This window comes from Eleutherodactylus coqui, chromosome 6 (genome assembly GCF_035609145.1).
Source record: "Eleutherodactylus coqui strain aEleCoq1 chromosome 6, aEleCoq1.hap1, whole genome shotgun sequence".
Classification (NCBI taxonomy): Eukaryota; Metazoa; Chordata; class Amphibia; order Anura; family Eleutherodactylidae; genus Eleutherodactylus; species Eleutherodactylus coqui.
The window spans coordinates 35,535,392-35,558,391 of NC_089842.1; the positions used below are offsets into that span (position 1 = coordinate 35,535,392).

At 45.6% G+C, this 23,000-nt stretch overlaps 1 protein-coding gene across 7 annotated transcripts in view; it reads left to right on the top strand.

The window, feature by feature from the left end:
- The window catches only part of CASZ1 (castor zinc finger 1), a 257,347-nt gene that overhangs the window by 229,966 nt on the left and 4,381 nt on the right, over positions 1-23,000 (top strand). For 3 of the 7 annotated variants that reach the window (XM_066606565.1, XM_066606566.1, XM_066606562.1), the window contains 17 exons: positions 3,537-4,058; positions 7,423-8,269; positions 8,717-8,779; positions 9,280-9,370; positions 9,461-9,625; positions 12,356-12,528; positions 13,762-14,579; positions 14,899-15,010; positions 15,133-15,196; positions 15,303-15,451; positions 15,536-15,658; positions 16,746-17,063; positions 17,314-17,512; positions 17,892-18,063; positions 20,109-20,257; positions 20,361-20,583; positions 20,928-21,212. In XM_066606565.1, coding sequence (XP_066462662.1) covers positions 3,581-4,058; positions 7,423-8,269; positions 8,717-8,779; positions 9,280-9,370; positions 9,461-9,625; positions 12,356-12,528; positions 13,762-14,579; positions 14,899-15,010; positions 15,133-15,196; positions 15,303-15,451; positions 15,536-15,658; positions 16,746-17,063; positions 17,314-17,512; positions 17,892-18,063; positions 20,109-20,257; positions 20,361-20,583; positions 20,928-21,212 — 4,429 coding nt within the window. In that variant the 5' untranslated portion in view covers positions 3,537-3,580. The remainder of the gene's footprint in view (positions 1-3,536; positions 4,059-7,422; positions 8,270-8,716; positions 8,780-9,279; positions 9,371-9,460; positions 9,626-12,355; positions 12,529-13,761; positions 14,580-14,898; positions 15,011-15,132; positions 15,197-15,302; positions 15,452-15,535; positions 15,659-16,745; positions 17,064-17,313; positions 17,513-17,891; positions 18,064-20,108; positions 20,258-20,360; positions 20,584-20,927; positions 21,213-23,000) is intronic. The other 4 variants (XM_066606564.1, XM_066606563.1, XM_066606568.1 and 1 more) reach the window with 4 other exon arrangements.

The window sequence follows — 23,000 nt, forward strand, 5'->3', positions numbered from 1 at the left end:
CGATAGCGATATGGACCCAACTTGCGCGTATTAATAACACATTGATCTCAATGTGTTTATTCACATAAGCGATTTTTTTTTTTTCTCTTGCAGCATTGAAAAATCGCTGCAGGTCTTATGTTGGGGCGATTCCGTGCAAGAAATCGCCATTATTACCTATGAGATCTTGCGAGTTTTTCACGTACGTGAAAATCACAAGCAAAAACGCATCGTGCTCGCATCCAGATCCGCAGTGCCATATCGGTCTGAGGGTCTCAGTTCTCAGTTTTTGTTACTTTGTTGCCCTGCGGTGTTTACAAACAGGGTTTGATACTTTGTTGCATTTCTGGTAACACATCTTCAGCTGGAGGATGAGGCATCCTCACAGCTCCACACATGAAGCACAACATGGACTTGGTGAGCGTACTACTTAGATTTTGTCCGATTCCATTATTCCAAGATGGTTGATGGGTCATTTTACGACCCGTCAGCAGTCTGCCGCTCCGAGAGTGGCTTCTATCAGAAAAATAATCCAACGATACAAGCGAAAAAAAAATCATTGCAGCAGATTCACTAAAACTCCTACTCTCCTGTAAGGGGAAAACGGACAAGGACGCCAGCGGGGGGCAGCCACGGCCAAGGTCGTTTCCTGGGCTGGAAGCAATAATGGGTTTTATTGATAATCTGCTGTATATTGTGCTCATGCAATGACTTCATTCATACCTCATGGATATGGCGGCGTACAGGACTGGGGACCGCATCACCATTACCCCAGGGATAGGACAGTTTCACGTCTGTCTCCTGACACTTCTACGTGATTTAACAGTGACTTTATTTTACCGCCTCTCTAATATTTTGTGGCAGGAAAATCGAATGGAAGTTGGATAAAGAGATTGTAGTTGGCCAAAACAAATGATTTTTAAGAGTTTTTTGAGAAAAATATATAATATATTTTAAAAATAGGGTCTGATTTCATATTTGTTTCTGGAGACATTGGCGGTTTTGTGCAAGGATATGTTTAGTACTTTTGCAGTAGGACTTGGCTGCAATACCAGATGCAGCCTGTGGATAGGAGTGGTGCTGTTTCTGGAGGGGGGAAAGTGTGTAGACTAGTTTTTCTCATCTCCGACAATGTGTCTTAGCCCCCCGTACTTTAAATAAAGTAACTCAAAACATAGACATCAACCAGAGAAAGTGTCCATAGCGCAACTCTGCTTCAAAGTACACATGCTTTCTAAGGGACCGTCTGAATTACGCCGAACGCGCCGCATTAAAGTCCGCACCCAAATCTGCAGGCTGCGAATTTTGATGTGGAATTAAAAATGGCTTTAAACCTGCCTGCAATTCCTCAATCAAAATCTGCAGTTAGGGTGTGTTCACATGGCGGAATTCACCGTACAATTTTTCATGTGAAATCCGTCCCCCCAAAAATGTGTCAAAATCCGCGTCTTTTTGACAAGGTTTTTGGTGCGGATCCGCATGCAGAATTTGCCCCGTCAATGGACAAAACCTGCATGGAGAATTCCGATACAGAAATGATGCGGCAACTAAAAGGCGATGACATAAATTGCAGGATAGCGAGTTTATTGCGACTAGTGATGTGTTTGCAGGATCGCCCTTTACACATGCCGATAATCGTGCGTTTACGCTTGTTTTTAAATTCACTTATCGGATTGTTTGTCCCAGGAGTGTTTGCAAAGTAAGACACAGCCGAAGTCCCTGGGCATGAGGGTGTTGTGCCGCGTCCGGAAGGGTGATAACCGATGTGTGGGAATTTGTCATTGGTTCACATAACGTTCACTGATTGGTTGCTGGGAACGTGGCTAGCACAGTCAGTTCTGATTATTGCTATTACCTGGAAGCATGTGCTGGTGTCTACTTTCCAACCACCATAGCTCTCGTGCTTCCAGGCAGCAACCGGTCAGCAAACCTTATGTGAACCAATCAGTGAGCTTTATGCCAACCGACTGTCCAAATGAGACAATCGCCTCTCTCCTCCCATTCACTCCGCACATCATTTTTGAATGATTTTTTGTTTTTACCACGTTGATCAACAATCAATTTTATGTCAGTATAAAAGAGGTGATCAACAAGAAAGCAGCGGATTTCCATTTGTCGCCGGCTCGCATTCACACCGCACGATTATTATTTATATTCGCTCGATTCCACAATAACTGGACCATGGTTTTAGAGTGGAAGCAGATCTTATGTATTAAAACCCGCCGTCTTTTTTGACAATCAGTTCTGATTTTCACGTTATACTTTTACTGCGCATTTTATTCATTTTTTAATAGCTAAAAATCCTTTAACTAAAAGCGCCCTTTTTCGTCTCGCCCGGCCCGGCCCCATCTATTCCAGCAGGTTGCTCTATCACAGCCGTCTCAGGTAGCTCTGGCTTCTTCCACAGATCAGAGAGCCTCTCATTACGGATCTTTCCTTTGTGCATCCTCGCTACTTTTGGATCGCAGACCCATGAGGCAATTAAATTGCGCTGGCATTGTTTTAAGAGGAAGTTGTGTGTGTAAATAAAGTAGTTGGTGAGTTTGTGCTGGGAAAAAGATGAAAACGTTCAGTTTGACAGGCCGGTTTTATGAATGTCTTCCTTATATTGATGTAAAATAAAAGAATTTTTGTTTGGGGATGTTTATTTTAACAGAGCAATAACATGTTGGGCCCGTTCAACCAGTGCGGGAGCGTCCAGTTAACCCTTACTAGTCCGCTGGGGTAACGAGTTGTTACAAACATCCATATCTCACTCTTTAGGAGTGTTAGAGATCTCGGGGTAAGCAGATTACCGCTAAGTGCTGCAGCTTCACGGCATGTACGGATGAAGCATATAAAAGAAGCGAGCTTCGCGGGACGCAAAAACACTGCAGATTAGCAGTAAACCGTGCATGGTTATGGCACCGTAATCATGGTCACCTACTGAAAGTGGTGTGATTGCATATACTATAATGGGGCCACATGGGCAGGCCATTTTATATTGATCGATAGGTACCCAACTTTATCTTCCGATCCCAAAAACTACTAACATGATACTTAGACGCAATTCAGCATCCAGGAGCTGTCAGGGGCCTTGCAATCGTTACACTGGCTGCTCCTTATTATTCTAACCTGATTAGGTTACAGCAGTATTTCGCAAACTCCAGTCCTCATGACCCTCAACAGATCAGGTTTTCAGGATTTCCTCAGTATTGCACAGGTGTCCTCTGTATAGGATATCCTCAAACCATGACCTGTTGGGGGGTCATGGGGACTGGAGTTTGGAAAACACCGGGTTAGAGGCTTATAGCCTTCTGGAGAAGTTAAGGGGGTCTGATCTAAAGCAGTACATTGCTGGCAAGAGGCTTACCCCGGGAGGACTGGAGGCACATGCCTACCAAAACACCACTCACTGCAATTGGCAACCCTGGTTTTACTGGAGTTTCTCATTAAGCAATGGTTTGGTTTGGTAAATGGAAGTTAATGTTCATGCTAGCTAGCGCTTCCAATGTTGCATTGCACCCTCATAAGATCACTTACTACCCCCTTTCTATTTCTCTCTTCTTCACCTCTAGCTGAAAGAAGTGTTTGCACTGACGGAACCTCAGGAAAGCCGAAGATGGCTGCCAAACGGAAAGGCGGCCTGAAGGTAAATGCTATCTGTGCCAAACTGAGCCGGCAAGTTGTATCAGAACACGGATCCGATGCGGGAGATGCAGAAGCTGGACCACTAGAAAACAGCGAAAGAGATGGCGAACAGAAACGAGTAGCAGATCCCGCCGAAGGCCTCGGCAACGATCAAAGAAGTGCTGAGGAAGATAAGCGACGTAGGGAAGTGATAGAGAAATGGGTCAATGGGGAATACACGGATGAACCCACTGAAAGGACGAACAAAGACTGCAAAAGAATAGGACTGCCCGAGCTTCCCCCTGAGGGGGTCTATATGGTGCAACCTAAAGGGTGCAGCGATGACGAAGACAACACTGAGGAGTCCAAAGCCTCCCAAGGAAGTAGATACCCAGAGGAGAGAGAACGAGAGAGGACCGTCTCCAAGGATGCAGACGCACCTGCTAAACTAACCTCAGGAGCCCCCTCAGGTAAGTCATGCCGTAATAGCGCCTCCAAGATTACACCCCACTGTGATTAGTGCAGGCCTATACAATATTACTACATCCAAGCAGGGTCAACTATTCTGGATTGTACTATTAGAGGCCGTTCACATTAGGCTTTTACCATCAGTCACATGCAACAAAGCGTATTTAAAGGCACGGCTTGACGTTCCCCTTGGGTACAATCGGTGAATACTCGATCAGAGTAAAACCTACACGGATGTAAGATTGCGTATGTTTAACATATATGAAATGACAAATTGTCCTCGGCTGTATCCGTCAGCCCTGTTGAAATGAAGGGAGCGGCACATGTGCGACCGTCACTGTGGGTGGGTGCAGTGAGGAGAAGAGCGGGCATGGAACCCCCATTCTTGGCAACGGTGGGGGTCATAGTGGTCTCACTGATAAAATGTGATGATGTTACCCCTTTAAGGCAGTAACATTCCTTCAGTCCTCTATGTAAGGAGATGATGACAATGCGCAGAAGTAATCAGGTGCATCTGAACAGATTAGCGGACTGCAGGGGCACCCAGGTAGAATCACTATATGGAGACGGTTATGGGCGATCCTGTTCTAGAATCGCCCCAAAATAAGGACATGCTGAGATTTTTCAATCTCGCATTATAGTTGTAAACGATAAACCGCTAATGTAAATGAACCCATTGAAATCAATCATTTTTTTTCCCCCCTGTGTGAGCTCCGTCCAGATCGCAGTCAGACAGGATGGTGGGAATACTCCCTTAGTAACAACTCGATACAAAGTAGAAACATTAATATTTACATTAGATACAAATGTAACAAGATAGTTTTACTGCATTGATATTATACGGAAGGTCTTTACAATCAGCAGCTAGTGTTACAGTCGTCCCCCCGTCCTCCAGCCCCTCAGTGACCGCGAGGCGCTGGGTCTTCAGTATGACGGTCACACAGACGGGAGCGGGCTTGTAATCCCCGTCTATATATCTTTGTGCGAGTGTTTAGGCGGTCAGACTGTTGGCTTGGCTGTCTGCTGGTTGGCTGCGAGTGGCAGTGCTAGGCTCATAATTATGCATGAAGATATAAACAGAGCTGTTTAATTATCCTTCACCACATCAGTGACAAAGTAATTAACAAACATTGTGAGATCAATGGGAAGATGTGTGACCTTCAACAGACGCCCATAGGAAAGCATTTCCCTCTATGGGGCAAGGTGACTTCGCTCATTGTGTGCACAGATAGTGGCAGCAGCACACGGATGACTGCAGGAGTGCAGAACGCACTTCTAGTGAGATCTCGCATCAGGAAAGATTCCGATGTCTTTAGTGTTTTCTTTCCAAATATAGCCGGCAAGTGCTATTTTTATCGCTCAGGCCCGTGTCCCCTGACATCCAACCGAGGGACACCGGGGAGCTTTTCCTGCACTACATGCAGAGGTCGGCATCTCTTTTAATTGCTTATAAACCACAGATATTGAACACAACGCCGGTCCAACAAAATACAGAGATACGTTTTCCTTCCTGTCAGTGAATGGAAGTATCGGTTGTGGCAATGATCTTGCTCATCAGCCTAGCACTATATAGGTAATAGTCAAGAACTGAAAGTGCATTGCAAGTGATGGAGAACTGAGCACTCATGCTATATTCTGTAGTAGTGGAAGTGGGTGATAAGTCCGGTCGTGTCATAATTGCCTTCCTTACTGTTTCACTGCTGTTCAGCCATAAAGATGGCACTTTACAGGGACTACTTATGTGCTTGCGCAGAATGAAGACGACTAGTTTATGGGACTGATAGTAGCTGGTAGTCTTTTCAAGAGTTTAGAAGTGTGTGCTCACAATGGTTCCTTTGTCCCACATCAAAAATATTCAACACCTTATAGGCTGGGCTCCGTCATAACAATAGTCAGTGAATGGAACCTTGTGCAGAATCCCACTCCCGCAGTCATTAGAAAAAAACAATATATATTGCACTGATAGGCATTCTGCCTATATTCTGCTTGTGCAGAAAGCAGCAAGATAGCAGCATATCCACACCACAACAGTTCAGTGAATACATATGGCACCAGAACCAAGCTCCCAACATAAATATATCACCAGAACCGAGCTCATAGCATAAAATACTGCACCAGAACCAAGCTCAGTACATAGATACAAAACTAGAACCAAGCTCAGTACATACATACAGTAGCAGAACCAAGCTGATAACATAAATACACCACCAGAACCAAGCTCATAACATAACTAGAATACAAAATACAAACTCATAACATAAATATTTCCCCATAAGCAAAGTACATACATAAATACAGGACCAGAACCAGACTCATAACATAAATATAATACAAGAACCAAACGCCTAATGTAAATATTTCCTCATAAGCAAAGTCCATATATAGTACCAGAACCAAGCTCATAACATATATGCAGTAGCAGAGCTAAGTGATTGTGTTGTGGTGACAGTAGTGTCTTGCAACTTCAGAGGAGAGGAACCACAGCCAGGAAGAGGATGATTCATGTAGTGCCACAAGACGCTGCCTTTTTGAAGGAAGATCATTATCTGGGCAGGCAGACCTAAAGGGGGTGAGGGGGGGGGGAGGTGCGGCATCCCCAACCTACATCTACCTTGTGCCCTCCCCTAGCTGGCAACCAGTGCCCTGTGTGATCACACAGGTTGCACATGGCTAAGGCTGGCCATGGTAGTAGTGTGCCATGTGGACGATTTCAGTGTGGAAAAACAGTATGCAGTTTTAAAAAAAACAAACTGTAAAATTTACTAATTAGTCTGAAAAGTTTTGCAGAGCTTAGAGAATATAGAATTGGGAGAATGAACAGGGGATAAAGCGATGATGTACGTCCCGCTCCGGCTAGGACAACACAAGCAAGAGATTATTCTGCAGTCCTTGTTTTGTCCTAACTTTTCACTTTTCTGATTCCGTTCATTTTCCTCCTTAGAGAAGTGTGAGGCACAAAGCCCCTCCTGGCAGAGATAGCCGTTTGTACCGAATCAATATCCAGACGCACATTACTTAGCCTATACAGTATATTAGAAATTTCCATACGTTTTGACAGATGAGACTTGGCTCCCCTTCCAGTAAAATGATTCTCTTCCCTATTAGGCCAACATGGGAGAGCAGAGACATTTTATGAAAACTTTGTTTAATGTACTGAAAAGCCATCGCAGAGAACATTCAGGGAATTGATTTTCTTGCCATTGATGAACTCCTTTTTATTTTACCAGTATTAATTACTTTTCCTTTTTTTCTTAAGAAATTAATTTAAAAGTCATAAAACCTAGCGAGGAGCCAGATGTACGCCCGGCGAGGCTAGATCTGGCCGCGTTCTCTGCCATTCTGAACATTTCACTTTTATGCATACAGGAGAAACATCCTCGTTGCGAGATTACGCAGCCAACACTATGAGCGAATTTCTGGGAATGTTCGGGTACACGCAACCCAACGTGAGAGACGAGCTTGCAAAGAAGATTAGCTTTGAGAAGATCAATGCTGCTACCTCAGAGCAAATGTCTGCTGAAGACCCCCTCAGCAAAAGAGCCAGGTTCTCCAAATACGAGGAGTACATCCGAAAACTGAAAGCCGGAGAGAACTTGTCTTGGCCTGCCCATGTTGTAAAAGCCGAGGAACTCGGCTCCAAAATCGTACCGAGCAAAGAAAGCTCAACAACTCTGCAGCCGACTCAGCAGCCCCTGACTAGCAGAGGTCCAGGACACGAGGCCATTGTTTTGCAAGAACCCAAAACTGCTGTTTTGCCTCTGACAACAGCCGGCGGCTCTCAAATGCAAGGCCTTATGTCTCGATCTTCCAAATATGACGTTTTTATTCAAAAACTAAAAACTGGAGAGTCTTTGCGGCCACAAAATGGAAACACCTACAAAAAACCCTCCAAATACGACCTGGAGAATGTTAAGTATCTTCATCTTTTTAAGCCCGGTGAAGGGAACCAAGACATGGGCGGATCTATTGCTTTTAAAACTGGGAAAGTCGGGCGCCCTTCCAAGTACGACGTGCGCAATGTCCAAAAACACACTCCGCTGAAAGCCGCTGCAATTGTCCCCAGCGTATCTCCCGCTCCTCTCGCAAACACTCCCACCACCCCTGTGCCCGCGTCGGAGCAACCAGTCACCTTGCCTTTCAACACTCCAGAATATCTGAAGTCAACTTTCTCAAAGACGGACTCCATCACTACAGGCACAGTCTCCACCGTTAAGTAAGTACCTGCCGGGTGACTCCAGTCCAAGTGGGCTTATCTAATGCTCATATAGATACCAACTTTGCTGTAGTTCAGGGCTCCAGCCGTAGAGGAGAGGCGTAGAACACGGGACATTAAAAAATATATGGTGGGAAAAGGAGAAAGGGTCTTAACATATCGAAAGATAGCGAGGGGAGCAAAAGTTGGTTCGAGTTCGTTCTGATGGGAACGGGGATTTATTGGTTTCCTCGCTGGATGAATAGAATACACAGGAACACCACAGGCAGGTTCAATGTATGCGTGGAGTGCCTGGTGCAGCAAAGGGGAATCTAAATTATGGCGTTAGAGGGTTGAAGTAATTTGGGCGTGGACTACCAACATCCAGGTCCGGGAGTGTGGCATGATACGGAGCTGGATAGGGGGCTAAGTGGACTCTAACCAGCTCTGGCCTGTCTTTCTCACCAGGAATGGACTCCCCCCAGACAAGCCCCCTGAAGATGTTAATATATACCAGAAATACATTTCCAGGTAGGAGCGGTTTGTATGGAGATGAGAATGCTTGACTGTCTATAGGACCATATGACATAAGCCCATGTACCCGTGTTCACCAACATCCGATCTAACACCAATGGAGTCAGTAAAACACCATACGCAGAATAGATCTTCTCGGTCTATGTGTGCATGCTCTACTCTATATGCCTTCTTACCACTATAGTCCGAGCAGCTGTTACTTAGCTGTTCGTGATCGTTATAGTCAATGATTACTTCAGAAGGGTCGTGATCCAGCGATTTATTCTGATTGCCAAATTGGAGTTGGGGAGGAATTATTTTTCCAATAAAATGGGGAAAATTGGCTTCTACTTCATGGGTTATTTTTTTTTTTTTTGCCTTCCTCTGGATCAACATTGCGGGATAATACTGTAGGCTGAGCTGGATGGACATGTGTATGTTTTCATCCTTACATACTGTGTTATGTTACTATGTCTCTTCTTGGTCCACTAATGTTATCTCAATGGTTTTCATTGTAGATTTTCGGGCAGCCAACACTGCGGTCATATTCACTGTGCGTATCAGTACCGGGAGCATTACCACTGCCTGGACCCTGAGTGTAACTACCAGGTAATGTCACCCCGCCATTGCCTCCTCCTGTAATGTACATGTGGCGGGCAGCAGATGTATGAGTGATGGTTTCCTCTCTTCTTTGCTCAGAGATTTACCAGTAAGCAAGATGTTATTCGTCATTACAATATGCACAAGAAACGAGACAACTCTCTGCAGCACGGATTCATGCGTTTCAGTCCTCTAGATGACTGCAGTGTCTACTATCACGGCTGCCATTTAAATGGCAAAAGCACACACTACCACTGCATGCAGGTAAGTCTTGTGGACGGTAGGCCAATGACAAATGGAGAAGAACTTTCTGTAAGGCTGTGCCACGTCTCTAGTTTCTGGAGTAAATTATTGATAAATGTATCTGTTGTACCGCCTCCAGCTTGGATACCAGATGTGATACAGGCGGGCATGGAGGCTCTAGTACCCTGTTGTACTGCATCTAGCTTGGATACAAGATGTGATTCGGGCGAGCATGAAAGCTCTAGTAACCTGTTGGGCCGCCTCTGGCTTGGATACAAGATGTGATACTGGCGGGCATGGAGGCTCTAGTACCATGTTGTATCTAAGCTAGAGGCCACCCAACATGATACTAGAGCCTCGATTGTTACCCGTATCATATCTTGTATCTAACCTAGAAGCAGCTCAAGATGTGATACAGGCGGGCATGGAGGCTCTAGTACCCTGTTGGGCCACCTCTAGCTTGGATACAAGATGTGATATGGACGGGCATGGAGGCTCTAGTACCCTGTTGTACCGCCTCTAGCTTGGATACAAGATGTGATGTGGGCATGCAGGTATACAGCTTCTGTACGGTAACCGGAGGCATTTTGCTCCACATTTACTGTAACTCTGCCTCTAGAACTCATAGGCTGTGGATGTTTTCTCCCAGATGGTCCCATACATGTTCTACTGGTGATAAGTCTGGTGACCGGGCAGCCACAGAAGTGTGACAATGTTGTGGGGGCTCCTGTGACAATGTTGTGGGGGCTCCTGTGAGCCCCTTGTGTGTGGCAGAGCATTATCCTGCTGGAAGCCGCCATGGGAGGAACACATGTGGCTGCAGGATGTCCTGAACATATCGCTGAGCTGTCATTGTCCCTCGTCCCACTACTAGGGGGGACCGACCCCTGTATGCGATGGTCCCTCAGACCATCACACCAGCAGGGACCAATCATCTAATCACGCCACAACTCTGATCATTTGCATATCCGCCTGAGATGTAACTGCATGCCGGGTTTTGCAACAAAACAACAACTTCTTCTAGCTGCTAGATTTTTTTCTTTACAAAGAGTGCATTTAGCTCAGATTCCTGCCCACGCTGGATTCACCAGAGAAGGTTGAAAATAAGATTGTTCCAGTTATTGACAGCAAGCAGAGATCTTAAAATTTACAAGTAATGAAAGCTGTTCAATTTTATTTAGATCTTTATCGCCCTAAGACTGAACCCTCCCCTCAGTAACAGCGATGTTGGGCGTATTTCGGCTCTTCCCATACCCCATAGCCCCGAACAACCCCCTGCTCCTGGGTGGCCACTTGGCATTGAGCATACTTTTTAAACTTTTTTGAGCAACTGCTATTTTTTTTTTGCATGCATAGATTAGTTTGCAGCAATTATTTTGCCTGCCGTGTAAGCGAATCCTTAAGATGATACATCGGTGATAATGGCCAACCTGAAATTAGATCTGAAAAGATTTAATAAATCGCTAGAAGACTCGGGCCGCATGTAGAGTGGATGTGATACATATAGAGCCAGCACCCAGCTTTATTATACAGTCTACTAATACACCCCACCCAGACCCATGATACTGCAGGTAACACCCTGCTCCTCCATGCAGGTCGTATCTAGCCCAAATACACAGGCAACACCCTCTTCTATCCTGCACCAAGGTCACCTCTCACTATATACCCCTTATCTATAGATTAACTACTTATATACCTAGATAGAACTAAGTGATTGCCAGCCGTTGTATTGTTATTACATGGGGCTCAGCCAGGAAGACTGGAAATCTCTGCTGGCGTCCAACTTTTTGGGTCTTTCCTCCTTGATACATAATAGATTGTGGGGCTATTCGGATGGCTTCTTGCAGAGCAGGTAGTTTTCTTGTACCTCTCCTTTACTTTGGGGGTCTCTCCAGTTGCTGCACACTCTTCCATACCAAACTTAAAGGTGTGAAGAACTGAAGCGAGGAGGTTTGTGCAGGACGCACTTTGGTTATGTCCATAATTGGTGTGGATAAATTTCAGGTCCTTGTTTATACAAAGCCCACATTTTTCAAGCTTTAGAACCTGGTGCCACATTGCAAATTATTCCTCCGCAGCTTTTTGTTTAATTCTTTTTTTTTTTTTTTTCCTTTCTGATCCCGTGGCGGGGTTCTGCTTTTTTTCAAGGTGTCAACAAGCCAGTAGGCTTTTATATAGCAAACAGCTGGGGATTTTTTTTTCGTTTTGGGTATTTGTCAGAGGGTTTTGTTAGTGTCTGTTCTCATCAACCTGCTAGAAGTGAGTAGGGAACGGCACAGGAGGTACTTTTTTTTTTTTTCTGCCCTCCCCTTTCACTTGTGAGATGGTGCAGACCCGGGCACTTGGCTCTCGCTTTCTCCTTCTCAGCTGCCGCATTTACAGATTCCGCACTTTTTTTTTGACTCAATATGGCAAAGTTGCCCGCTTTGCCTGGAGACAGATGCCAGAGGGAAGACAAGTTGAATATTCCATTAGTGACGTGATGACTTTGAGCTTGGACTTACAGGATTCTGTAGACCCTCGCTAATTATATCTTGGGGTTTTTTTTCTTCCTTTTCCCTTTACCTAACATAGTGATATTCTGTGTAGAGAAGGGAATAATTGTAGCGGCTTCCATGTCTGTGATAGATGTGATATCATACGCACGCGCTTGGCATCCCGTCTATGTCTCATCGCTCTCAGCCGCCTTCTCTCCTTTATGTGTTTCTAATATGACCATTTGGCATTAAGGTTGCCCGCTCTGTTTCCCAGGTGGGATGTAACAAAGTGTACACAAGCACCTCCGATGTGATGACACATGAAAACTTCCATAAGAAGAACACTCAGCTGATTAATGATGGCTTTCAGCGCTTCCGAGCCACCGAAGACTGTGGCACAGTGGATTGCCAGTTCTATGGGCAGAAAACCACTCATTTTCATTGCAGGTACTTATGGCTATATCATGATGTTCACTAAACTGGTAGTTGCACTAGTCATGTCATCAACATGGACTGTCTGTATTGGCTGTCTACATGTGTACATAGAGGAGAACCCTATTTGTCATTGGCAGCGGTATTAGCATGCAGTGCCAGCCTTAGGTTAGATGGCACCCTGTACAGAACCTCTACCCCCCACACACACACACTTCCCCTTTAAGAAAAAAAAACGATATATATATTCCATTGATAGGTAGTCTGTCTGTATTCTGCTTGTGCGTAAAGCAGCAAACTGGCAGCATACTAGAACAGCTTAGTGAATACAGTATCAGAACCAAGCTCATAAATACTGTACTAGAACCAAGCCAGTAACATAAATACAGTACCCGAACAAAACTCAATACATAGATACAATACCAGAACCAAGCTCATAACGTACTGTACCACAACCAAGCTCATAACAAATATTGTACTAGAAGCAAGATCGTAACAAATACTGTACTAGAACCAAGCTCGCAACATAAGTGCAGCCCCATTTCCAAGCTTATAACATAAAAGTATCAGAAACAAACTCATAAAATAAATACGGCACCGGAACCAAACTTCTAAATAAAACCTGAACCATCCTCAGTACATAAAATACCAGAACCAAGCTCATTACATAAAATACAGCACCAGCAACAAGCTCATGACATATACACAATCCCAGAACCAAGCCCAGTACATACATACAGCACCAGAATCAAGGTCATAGTGTAAATACAGGACCAGAGCCAACGTCAGTACATAGATATAATACCAGAACCAAGCTCATAACATAATTACAGTATCAGAACCAACTCATAATATCTATACAGCTCCAAAACTAAATGTATAAATACAGCGCAAATCAACCGCTGTACATAGTTCTACTACTGTGTTTGTATTATGAGCTTGGTTCTGGTATTGTATCTAGATAATTGTGTAGTGGGGGTACCGATGGGCTGACAGTAGCATCTTGGAACTTCAGAGGGGAGGAGACGGCCAGGAGGAGGGTGATTCATGTAATGCTAAAAGACACTGCCAGACGGGGGAAGATTATTCAGCCAGGCAGACGTAAGGGAGACACTTGCCCTCAGCCTGGTGGCTGGCGGCCTGTGTGACTGTACTGGTCGCACATCACTAAGGCCCGCCATGTTGTTTTTCACATATTCTACTTTTTAAAAAAGCCATGAGACTAGAATGCGTTTTGTTTCTCTCCAGACGTCCGGGATGCAGCTTTACTTTTAAGAATAAGTGTGACATCGAGAAGCACAAGAGCTACCACATAAAGGATGATGCATATGCAAAAGACGGCTTCAAGAAGTTCTACAAATACGAGGAATGCAAATATGAGGGATGTGTGTACAGCAAGGCTACCAACCACTTTCACTGCATACGCACTGGATGTGGCTTCACCTTCACCTCCACCAGCCAGATGACCTCACACAAGCGCAAACATGAGAGGCGACACATCCGCAGCTCAGGGGTGCTCGGCCTCTCGTCTTCCCTCATGTCAGGAAAGGACAATGACCTGGAAGAGTCCAGCAACGATGATCTCATTGACTTCTCTGCTCTGAGTAGCAAGAACTCTAGTCTGAGTGCCTCCCCTACCAGTCAGCAGTCTTCCGTATCCCTAGTCCCAACCGTGTCCGAAGCACCTTCACCGCAGACCCAGAAATCCACCAGCACCATTCCACCGACCACAAAGATCTCCACACTTCTAACCCAGACATTACCCACAAATCTGCCCCTGGCTTTGGCGCTTTCTAGCTCCGCACTTCCTGCTGGCACCGGGCCATACTACCCTATCATGAGCGGCCGTGGAAGCGCCACGTTACCTCTAAATGCAAGTAATATAATGCCTGTCGCTGCCCCGGATTCCTCTCCACAGTCTGCTTCTGGGGCCAGTGATCAAAACAGCACTTCCCCGGCTGCTACATCTATCATGGAGAAGATTTCTGCTAGCAAGGGTCTAATCTCCCCAATGATGGCACGGTTGGCAGCCGCAGCACTCAAGCAGTCCCCCTCTCCCGAAGCAGGTGAGTTTCTCTAGATCACCTATGCCACTCAATGATTTTCATGTGGAATACGGTTTGCAATTTGTTTGTGTTTTTTGTTTTAAAGCGACCCCCATCCCGGTGTTGGAGAAACAAAGATGGCCGCACGGCCATGGACACTATGCACTAGTATGCATCATTAGTCACTACACGCTGTCCATAGGAGCAGCACTGACTAATAGGAGCACCATGTAGTGTCGTAGACTATAGATGCATACTATGTACAGGTAGTCAGAGGGGCCGTGCGGCCATCTTTGTTTATCCAGGACCGTCACTTCACTCGTTTTCTTCTATTTTGTAGTGGGCAATGGTCAGCCATCGGGTCGTTTTAGCGTCAAAACCGAAACTTCAGACGCAGAAGGAACACTACAGAACAGCTCCCAGGAGCACAGCCTTGACCTGAGTTTGAACAGGTGAGAATCGGCCCATTTTTTAGGTTGCCATTATGTACCAATGGGCCGCAGTTCTGTTTTCTTTTTATTACTTGCGTTCTGAAGGGTAACTTCCTGTAACACTTGTGTTCCCCTTTATATAGTAATGAGCCCAACGGTCAGGACACGGCGTGTGATCCGCTGCTCCATCACTCACTTCTGCATAAGGTAACAGCTTGTAATATCCGTTCTCAAGAACGAGTGTCGATTCATGTACAGAATTCAGGTTTCTTTACAGATTTGGCTCACAGTTTTACGTATTTCCTCTTGGCAGAGCCAACACTCCAACGCAGGGAGCTCGCTGAAAGCAGATGCCGAGAGCAGCGACTCCGGAGCCGGGGAGTCGACACATTATTTGGGCAAGGTAATGAAGGCCCTCGATCGTGAAAAGAATGCAGAATTCTGGAAGACTTACCTGCGCAGGTAACAGAATGCAAACCAAAGGGCAAGCTGTACAAAAAATGGTTTGACCGATCGGTATACTAAGACTTCCTTGTGTATCACCAGGTTTGATCCGGCCGACGTCTGTGACCATCAGTGCGATTTCCTGCATAAACTGCATTTTCACTGTATTGTGGAGGAATGTGGGGCCCTCTTCAGCACTCAGGATGGAGCCATAAAACATGCAAAGTGAGTGGCTAAAATAAGGGGGTTAATTATCAATAAATAGTGTAAGTTTGATCAAAGTGATAGAGAATTGGGGTTTGTGATGTAAAATAACGAAAAAGTTAATAAAACAATGCTTGAATTAAAAAAAAAAAATACTGTGTAAACTTAGACCATAGAGTCTAACAATGTGCCAGATTTATCACAGTGGCTCCTGCTGGATGATAAATTGGGCATCTTTGGACACTTTGTCTTAAGGTACCTTTACAAGGCACGACTGTTGGGCATGTATATCGCCTGCAGCGGTCCCAGTGACTATTACCCTTGTGCTTTTACACTGGAGCAATAGTCTGTCTGACAATCGAGGTGGAGCGGCCGGGGATCTCTTCTGGCCAATCACCTCCATTGATTGTAAACAGGAATCTTCCAAAGACTAAATGAGTCCTGTTTACACTCCATGAACTCAAACGGAACGACTACCGACTAATGAGCGGTTTCCCATCAGTGCCCTGCCGGGGGCCTTGCATTCATGGGTCGATAATTGCCTGAAATTGCTCAGGCAACTATCAGCCTGTGTAAAGGTACCCTAATAGTGATGAGCGAGCATACTTGCTAAGGGCAATTGCTCGAGCGAGCATTGCCCTTAGCGAGTACCTGCCCGCTCAAGAAAAAAGGTTCGGGTGCCAGCAGCGGGCAGGGAGCTGCAGGGGAGAGCGGGGAGGAACGGAGGGAACATCTCTCTCTTGCTCCCCCCCTGCTGACTGCCAAAACTCACTGTTCCCCTGCGCCGGCACCCGAACCTTTTCTCTCGAGCGGGCAGGTACTCACTAAGGGCAATGCTCGCTCATCTCTATACCCTAACTTTATACTTCTTATTGGTTTGTTGTGTAAATTTTGGTTGCGCAGTGTTGCATTTAAGCCACACCCCCTTGTCTAAAACACATAATAAAAATGGTACAAGGTGTGGAAACCAGTTTTTGGACACAAATTGAGACCGAATTTTCATGCATTTATCTTAGTAACCCTCCCCCTTATGTATCCACATGTTTTATGTAGGATCACTTACGTGATGCCTTCTCTGCCCTTTCTGATGTAATTCTCTTCCTTGCAGCTTTCATTTTCGGACTGATGTAGGAACAAAAGGCGGCTCAGAAATCTCTTTTCCCGGAGACTCTAAGGTCTCGCCAATGTCAGCGTCACCCCCTATACCCACAAGTCTAACACCTGGATGTGAGGTTCCCATGCCCTGCGCTGCTGCTGTGCCATCCACACCAACTCTACTAGCATGGAAACAGCTGGCATCATCCATACCACAGATCCCCCAAATACCAGCATCGGTGCCCAGTTTAGCCTCATCTCCCATGGTGATGACTTCTCTTGAAAATGCTAAACCTCAAGTCAAGCCGGGATTCCTACAGTTCCATGAGAAGTGAGTGCGATAGTAACTCCGGCAGCTTTTATACTATAGAGAACCTTTAAGGCTTTTGGGACCACTTAGCCAGTAACTTGTGTCACAATACGTTCTGCGCTGCTTTGCTTCAATTGGTTTAGTTGGAAAGTTTGTTGCGTTGACCGATATCTCTCGTCCTATACGGCACATTGTTGAACAAACTTTTAAGCAACTCTAGCAGAAATCTAATGTTTGCACCTGTTCCATTTCTCTCTTGGATCTTCCGCAGTGATCCCTGCCTGGCCACCGACTGCAAATATGCAAATAAATTTCACTTTCATTGTTTGTTTGGAAACTGCAAGTATGTTTGTAAAACGTCAGGAAAAGCCGAGTCCCACTGCCTCGACCACATCAACCCCAACAACAGCCTGGTGAACGTGCGAGACCAGTTTGCGTACTACTCCTTGCAGTGTCTGTGCCCCAACCAGGTATGTGCGTCACCTGATCAGAAGTTCACAAACTTTAGCTAGATGTTCTATGGGTGGTTTCACATCTGCCCCTGGGGTTCCACTTTCCTACTCCGTTCAGGGAGAGTATAGGGGAATTCCTGCGGCTGAATGGATCCTATTGACTCTAATGGGGTCCGTTTGGTTTCCGCCCAGCTTTTTAGATGGAAGAAGAAGCGCTGCATGCAATGCTTTTGCTTCCAGTATCTTGAGCCGGAACTGCGGTGGAGCCTCCAACCGGAGCAGATGTGGAACAACCTATCTCAGGACATGAGCGTAGGAAACAAATCATAGACTGAACCTCTTTCAACATATATGTCTAATAAATCACTTCTTCTCCCCTGCTTTTCACTGTCTCCAGCACTGTGAGTTCAGGATGCGGGGACACTACCACTGTCTAAGGCCCAGCTGTTACTTTGTCACCAATATAACCACTAAGCTTCCATGGCATGTGAAAAAACATGAGAAGGCGGAACGAAGAGCAGCAAATGGCTTCAAATACTTCACTAAGAGAGAAGAATGTGGCAGAATGGGTATGTATCCACTAAGAGGCAACCATTCTCTGTTGAATGAAGTCATGTTACAGTTTTTTTAAAGGGGTTGAAGGGTTTTAAGTACACAGAGCAAAGTTTAACTTGACTGTCAGAACTTTCTGCGGCAAGTTAACTTGTGGCGAGCCATTGAAAAGCTATTGTTCTCTCAAAACAAGAAAACACATTGAAAAGATATTGAGAGGTCAAATAAACTGTAGCACAGCAAGTTAGCTTAATGTGTTAAGAGTCAAGTTAAACTCTGCTAATTCTGTACAGGCTAACATTAGAAAATTCACTTGCAATGAAGGGGCTGTACCAAAATTAAAAATCTTGCATCTGATAGCCCTAGTAAAAAAAAAAAAATCACAGCATGTCCAATTCTTGTCCGATTTTCGGAGCGGAATATCACATGTCCGTATGCGGTGTTCAGCACATCGGACAGCACACAGACGGGATGTCCGAGTGCTCTTCGATGTGAGTTGCGCCCGAGGAATTTCGGGCACAACTTCATTCACGTCCGTGGGTAAGTACCCTTGGTGTAACTCCAAAGTGGATGTACACGAAAAATATACAAGTGCGGGGGATAGTGTAAACAGCAGAAAAGAGGTTTACTCACCTGTTCAATCCCGACGGGCTTTATTTACATGGCCGCAGCAGTGACATTCGGTGTACCCCACTGCAGCCGGTCACTGGGGTCCACAGCATACCGAACCTCAGCATTGAAGCCATGTAAATAAAGCCAGGAGGAGAGGGCAAGTATCAAAATCATCGTTGGCTCGTTCGCTAATCATTCGCTTCCCGTACCGATCGCTCAGTCGTTCTCGTTCACTTATACAGCAAGTGTGAACGATTAAGCGAGCGAACGAGCCAACAATGTATCTGCTTGTATTAACGTGCTGTCAGAGCGAACGAGCGGACTCGGACATTGGTCGCTCGGTCAGAGGATAAATCGTAGAAACACCTTAAGGTTTTCTCTTTCACGCCATTCCCCACATTTGTAAAAGAAAAAAACGAATATCTGAGAAGACGTCTTTAAGCACCTCGCCCTCGTTACAACGGAGCTGCTTCAGCCTCTCATTAACAGCCAGTCTGCTGGAAGCTCCGTAACTATTGCAACAGCCCTTTGACAACAAAGCTAATTGTTTGCAAATAAGAGCAAAAGAACTGAGAATTACAATTCGTCGCCGCGGAGTTTTTTTTGGTTTTCTTGCATAACTAAAACCTTTACAAACAAACAAAACAGAAGACCTCACCCTGTTAACTCATAAAGTATTCATGTCCCAGGTTAATAGCGGCTTGCAGTAACCAAGGTGATCGGCGTCAACATACCCGCGCCAGTCCCGTGTCCTCTTACAGATGTCAGGAGGCTGTTCTTGCTCTTATTTGCTCACCTTTTGGAGGTACCGGTGCCGGGGCCAGCTTACAAAGTCAGGCGGTGCTGTCATGGTGACTGCAAGTCCTCACCTGCCAAACCCTCCACCTGTTTGTTCTGGTTGCTACAGAAGCAACGGTCAGGAAATTAGAAGAAAGAACAACATATTTTAGCATTCTGGATCTGCAAAATCCGGGGCAGGCAGAGTAGATTGGAAAAAGAGAAAAAAAAGACGACTTATTCACACGGCCGTATGCGCAAAAACATTCGCCGGAGCGTGTTAGCGCATGAACAAGGTTGGATGGGGTACATTTACATGCACGTTTGCATGTAGTATTGTACTTTTTGCTATGCATCCTTCCGTGGATTAAAAGGCTGTTTAGCCTAATGAGCTCAAGATATGTTTGGTGCTTCCCCTTTGCAAATTTGCACCCCCCCCCATAGACTTCTATGGGGTCTTTTTCTGCGCAGGAAAATAGAGCAGGTCCTACTTTCACAAAACACGCTCATGCTAACGAACCCATTGAAATCAATGGGTTCTATTCTTTATGCGCAAGTTCAGTCGAGTGAATGTTGGATAGTAAGGCTTCACGTATGAGTTTGCGTTCTTTTAATGTTTGATGCGATAAGTGAAGAATTTACCATTTTTCCCTTTTTTTTTGTTTCTCGGCAGGATGCAAATACAATCAGGTGAATAGTCACTTCCACTGCATTCGGGAGGCCTGTCAGTTTTCATTCCTCCTTAAACACCAGATGACATCACACGCCCGCAAGCACATGAGGAGAATGCTGGGAAAGAATTTTGACCGGGTACCCGGCCAGGTGAAATACATTAGAGGCAGCTATTTCCGATGCAGCGCTCTGGCTTGCAGTTGAGCCGCGTCATACCCTATATATATAATCTAACGTGGGGGTGTTTTTGTAGGTGGTATCACATACTCACATGGGTGGCGGCACAGCGCACAGTCCATCCTCAACAGAAAACCCTTCATCCTTCCAGATGGCATCCCAAACCATGATGGACACGGAGACTGACGAGTGCATGGACTACACCGGTCTGGGCAGCCCTGGTGGATTGTCGTCCGAGTCCTCCAACATGGACCGCAGCTGCTCCAGCACTCCGGTGGGCAATGAAAGTGCCGATGCAGGTAGGAAGGGTAAAATGTTTAATCCCGTAAGATAACGTGTACATCTTCTCTAAAGAACCAGGCCACGTAATATAGCAATCACCGTGACATGAATTAAATATTCTTTACTGTCGGTTCATGTTAGAAAAAAAAAAAAAGTTATAGCCCCCCCCCCCCACTTCCATTCCACAAAAGTTTCATCTATACTGTCAAAAAGTTTTGTGAGTCTGAACGTCCCCCTTCTGTTTTAGTGTTTCATTTCATCTCATGGTTTTCTCTCTTCAGCTTCTCATTTGGTTCATTTTGTTCTGTTTCTTTTTTTTCCTTTCTCTGTTCTGTTTTTCCTGCTTCTTCACACTCTCCAGGCTGCCTGGTCCCTTCTGCTTCTGACGACGCTCTCACCCACAATGCACCTCCAACAGCGGCTATGCCTCATGCTCCTTCCTTTCCTCCTGCCTTGGTTAGGCCTCCCCTTTCTTCCCTCCCGTTCCTGCTCTCTCCATCCTGTGTCTCATACTCCTTGATCACTGCCAGCCTTGGGGTCAGCAGGGGCATTGTGGTGCCAACAAGCAGCGCTCCAACTTTTACACCAGTAATAGCCACTCCAGCTCCAGTCAAAAGTGATGTCCCGCTAGTACAGGACGCCGCAGGTACCTTTCCGTTTCTTACTTTCTCTGTGTGCCGGAGTCTTAGTCCACCGGACACAATGACACAATTACACTGCAATACTGAATCTGTTTCAACACTTGACAATGTCAATATTAGCCAACAATATGGCGGGTCTATAGTTATTGCTCTGCTTGCGTCATTTGCTCTCCGTTTGGTATTATCACACGTAAAATACGGCTATTAAAGGGTAAAAACTTAGAAATGCCTTTTTTTCATACAAGTTGCACTTTTTTATGTTTCTTGAATACGCCAAAATAACAAAGTATTGAATATATAGAAACCGCTATAGTTATAGGTATCAAGTCAGTTCACACAACCCACGTAAAGGCCTCGAAATAACTAAAAGCCTTCACATGTTTCTATCGGGGTGCCAAGACTCATTCACAATGTCACATCATGATCGGTTGTGGTCCGACCTCTATGACCCCTGCTAATCCAGAGACTGAAGGAAGCACGGTGCTTGCATAGCTCCATTCAAATGAATGTGGCCGGAGATCCACTGTGCAGTGCGGTACCGAGCACTGTGCTCCATTCATCCTCGGGATCAGTGGGAACTCTATATGCTGCCATTTTGAAATTTAACTATCCCTTTAAGGCCTTGTTCACATCAGCATCGCTGATTTCCGCAAACCCCCCCCCCCAAAAAAAACAGAAATAGCGCAGCATGCTGCCTTATTCTATTCTGTAAAATGCTGGGCAGCCATTCGAAAATGGAACAGACCCCATTATAGTCATAACAGAGCCTAATGGACTCCACTAAGATTGACCGTTGGGCCGGTGTTGTCATTTTCTTACTCTCTGAACACAGCAGGGACACAGAAATCCCAAGTGCTGATGTGACCTAACCCTTACAGTCACTAGATAGCAAATGGCACCATTCTAAACACTAGAACAGACCAGTGTGTTAAAAGGGGCTTCTGGGAATTTACCATTGATGCGCTATCATCGGCATAGATCATCAATAGTTGATAGTCGGGGGGCCGTTGCTCATGATCCCCAATGATCAGCTAATTCTCTGGCCATGTCTGTGCATCAGAGACAAAAGTCTACATTTGAGTCGGAGCCGGAAGTGTAATAGAAGACATTGGTCCCATTGAAATCAATGGGAGTGATGCTTTCTATTACACTTCCAGCTCCTCATTGTGGCTCCGACCCCAATGCATTGCATTTGAAGGGGTGAAATCCACTGTGGATTCGCATCAAAAGCCACGTCCGAATCAGCACCAATGGTGTTATTTTTGTGGGTGTCAGATTGAATAGAGCGACAGTCATGCATGCGCCGCTCCATTCATTTCCAGAGGGCTCACGGAAAGAGCGGAGTACCATCGCTCATCTATTTCCGACAGTCTCACTGGACATGAATGGCGCTGTGCCGTGCGTTCACCACTCCATTCAATCTCCTCACTGCAGGGGGTTGCCCCAAGCCTAACGTAGTAGGAGAAAGGGTCAAGGGACATTGCCTCAGGACCAATGGGGGTCTCATTGACCCCACAGATCGAACGTCTATTACCTATCCTGTGGATAAGTGATAAAAGTCGTTTTTGGTACAACCCCTTTAAAGACTGAAGTCAAATGAAAGTAAATGGTTGCAGATACAAGTACAAGGCTTAAAGGGATTATCCAGGAAACGGCCGCCGGGATACAACGTGGTCGAGGCGGAAGCGCTGCTCCGACCACTGTGTAGCATCCGGCACTCCTAATTACAAACACAGCTCTCATTGAAATCCGTATGAGCTGCGCTTCTAATTACGAGCACCGGCCGCTGAGCA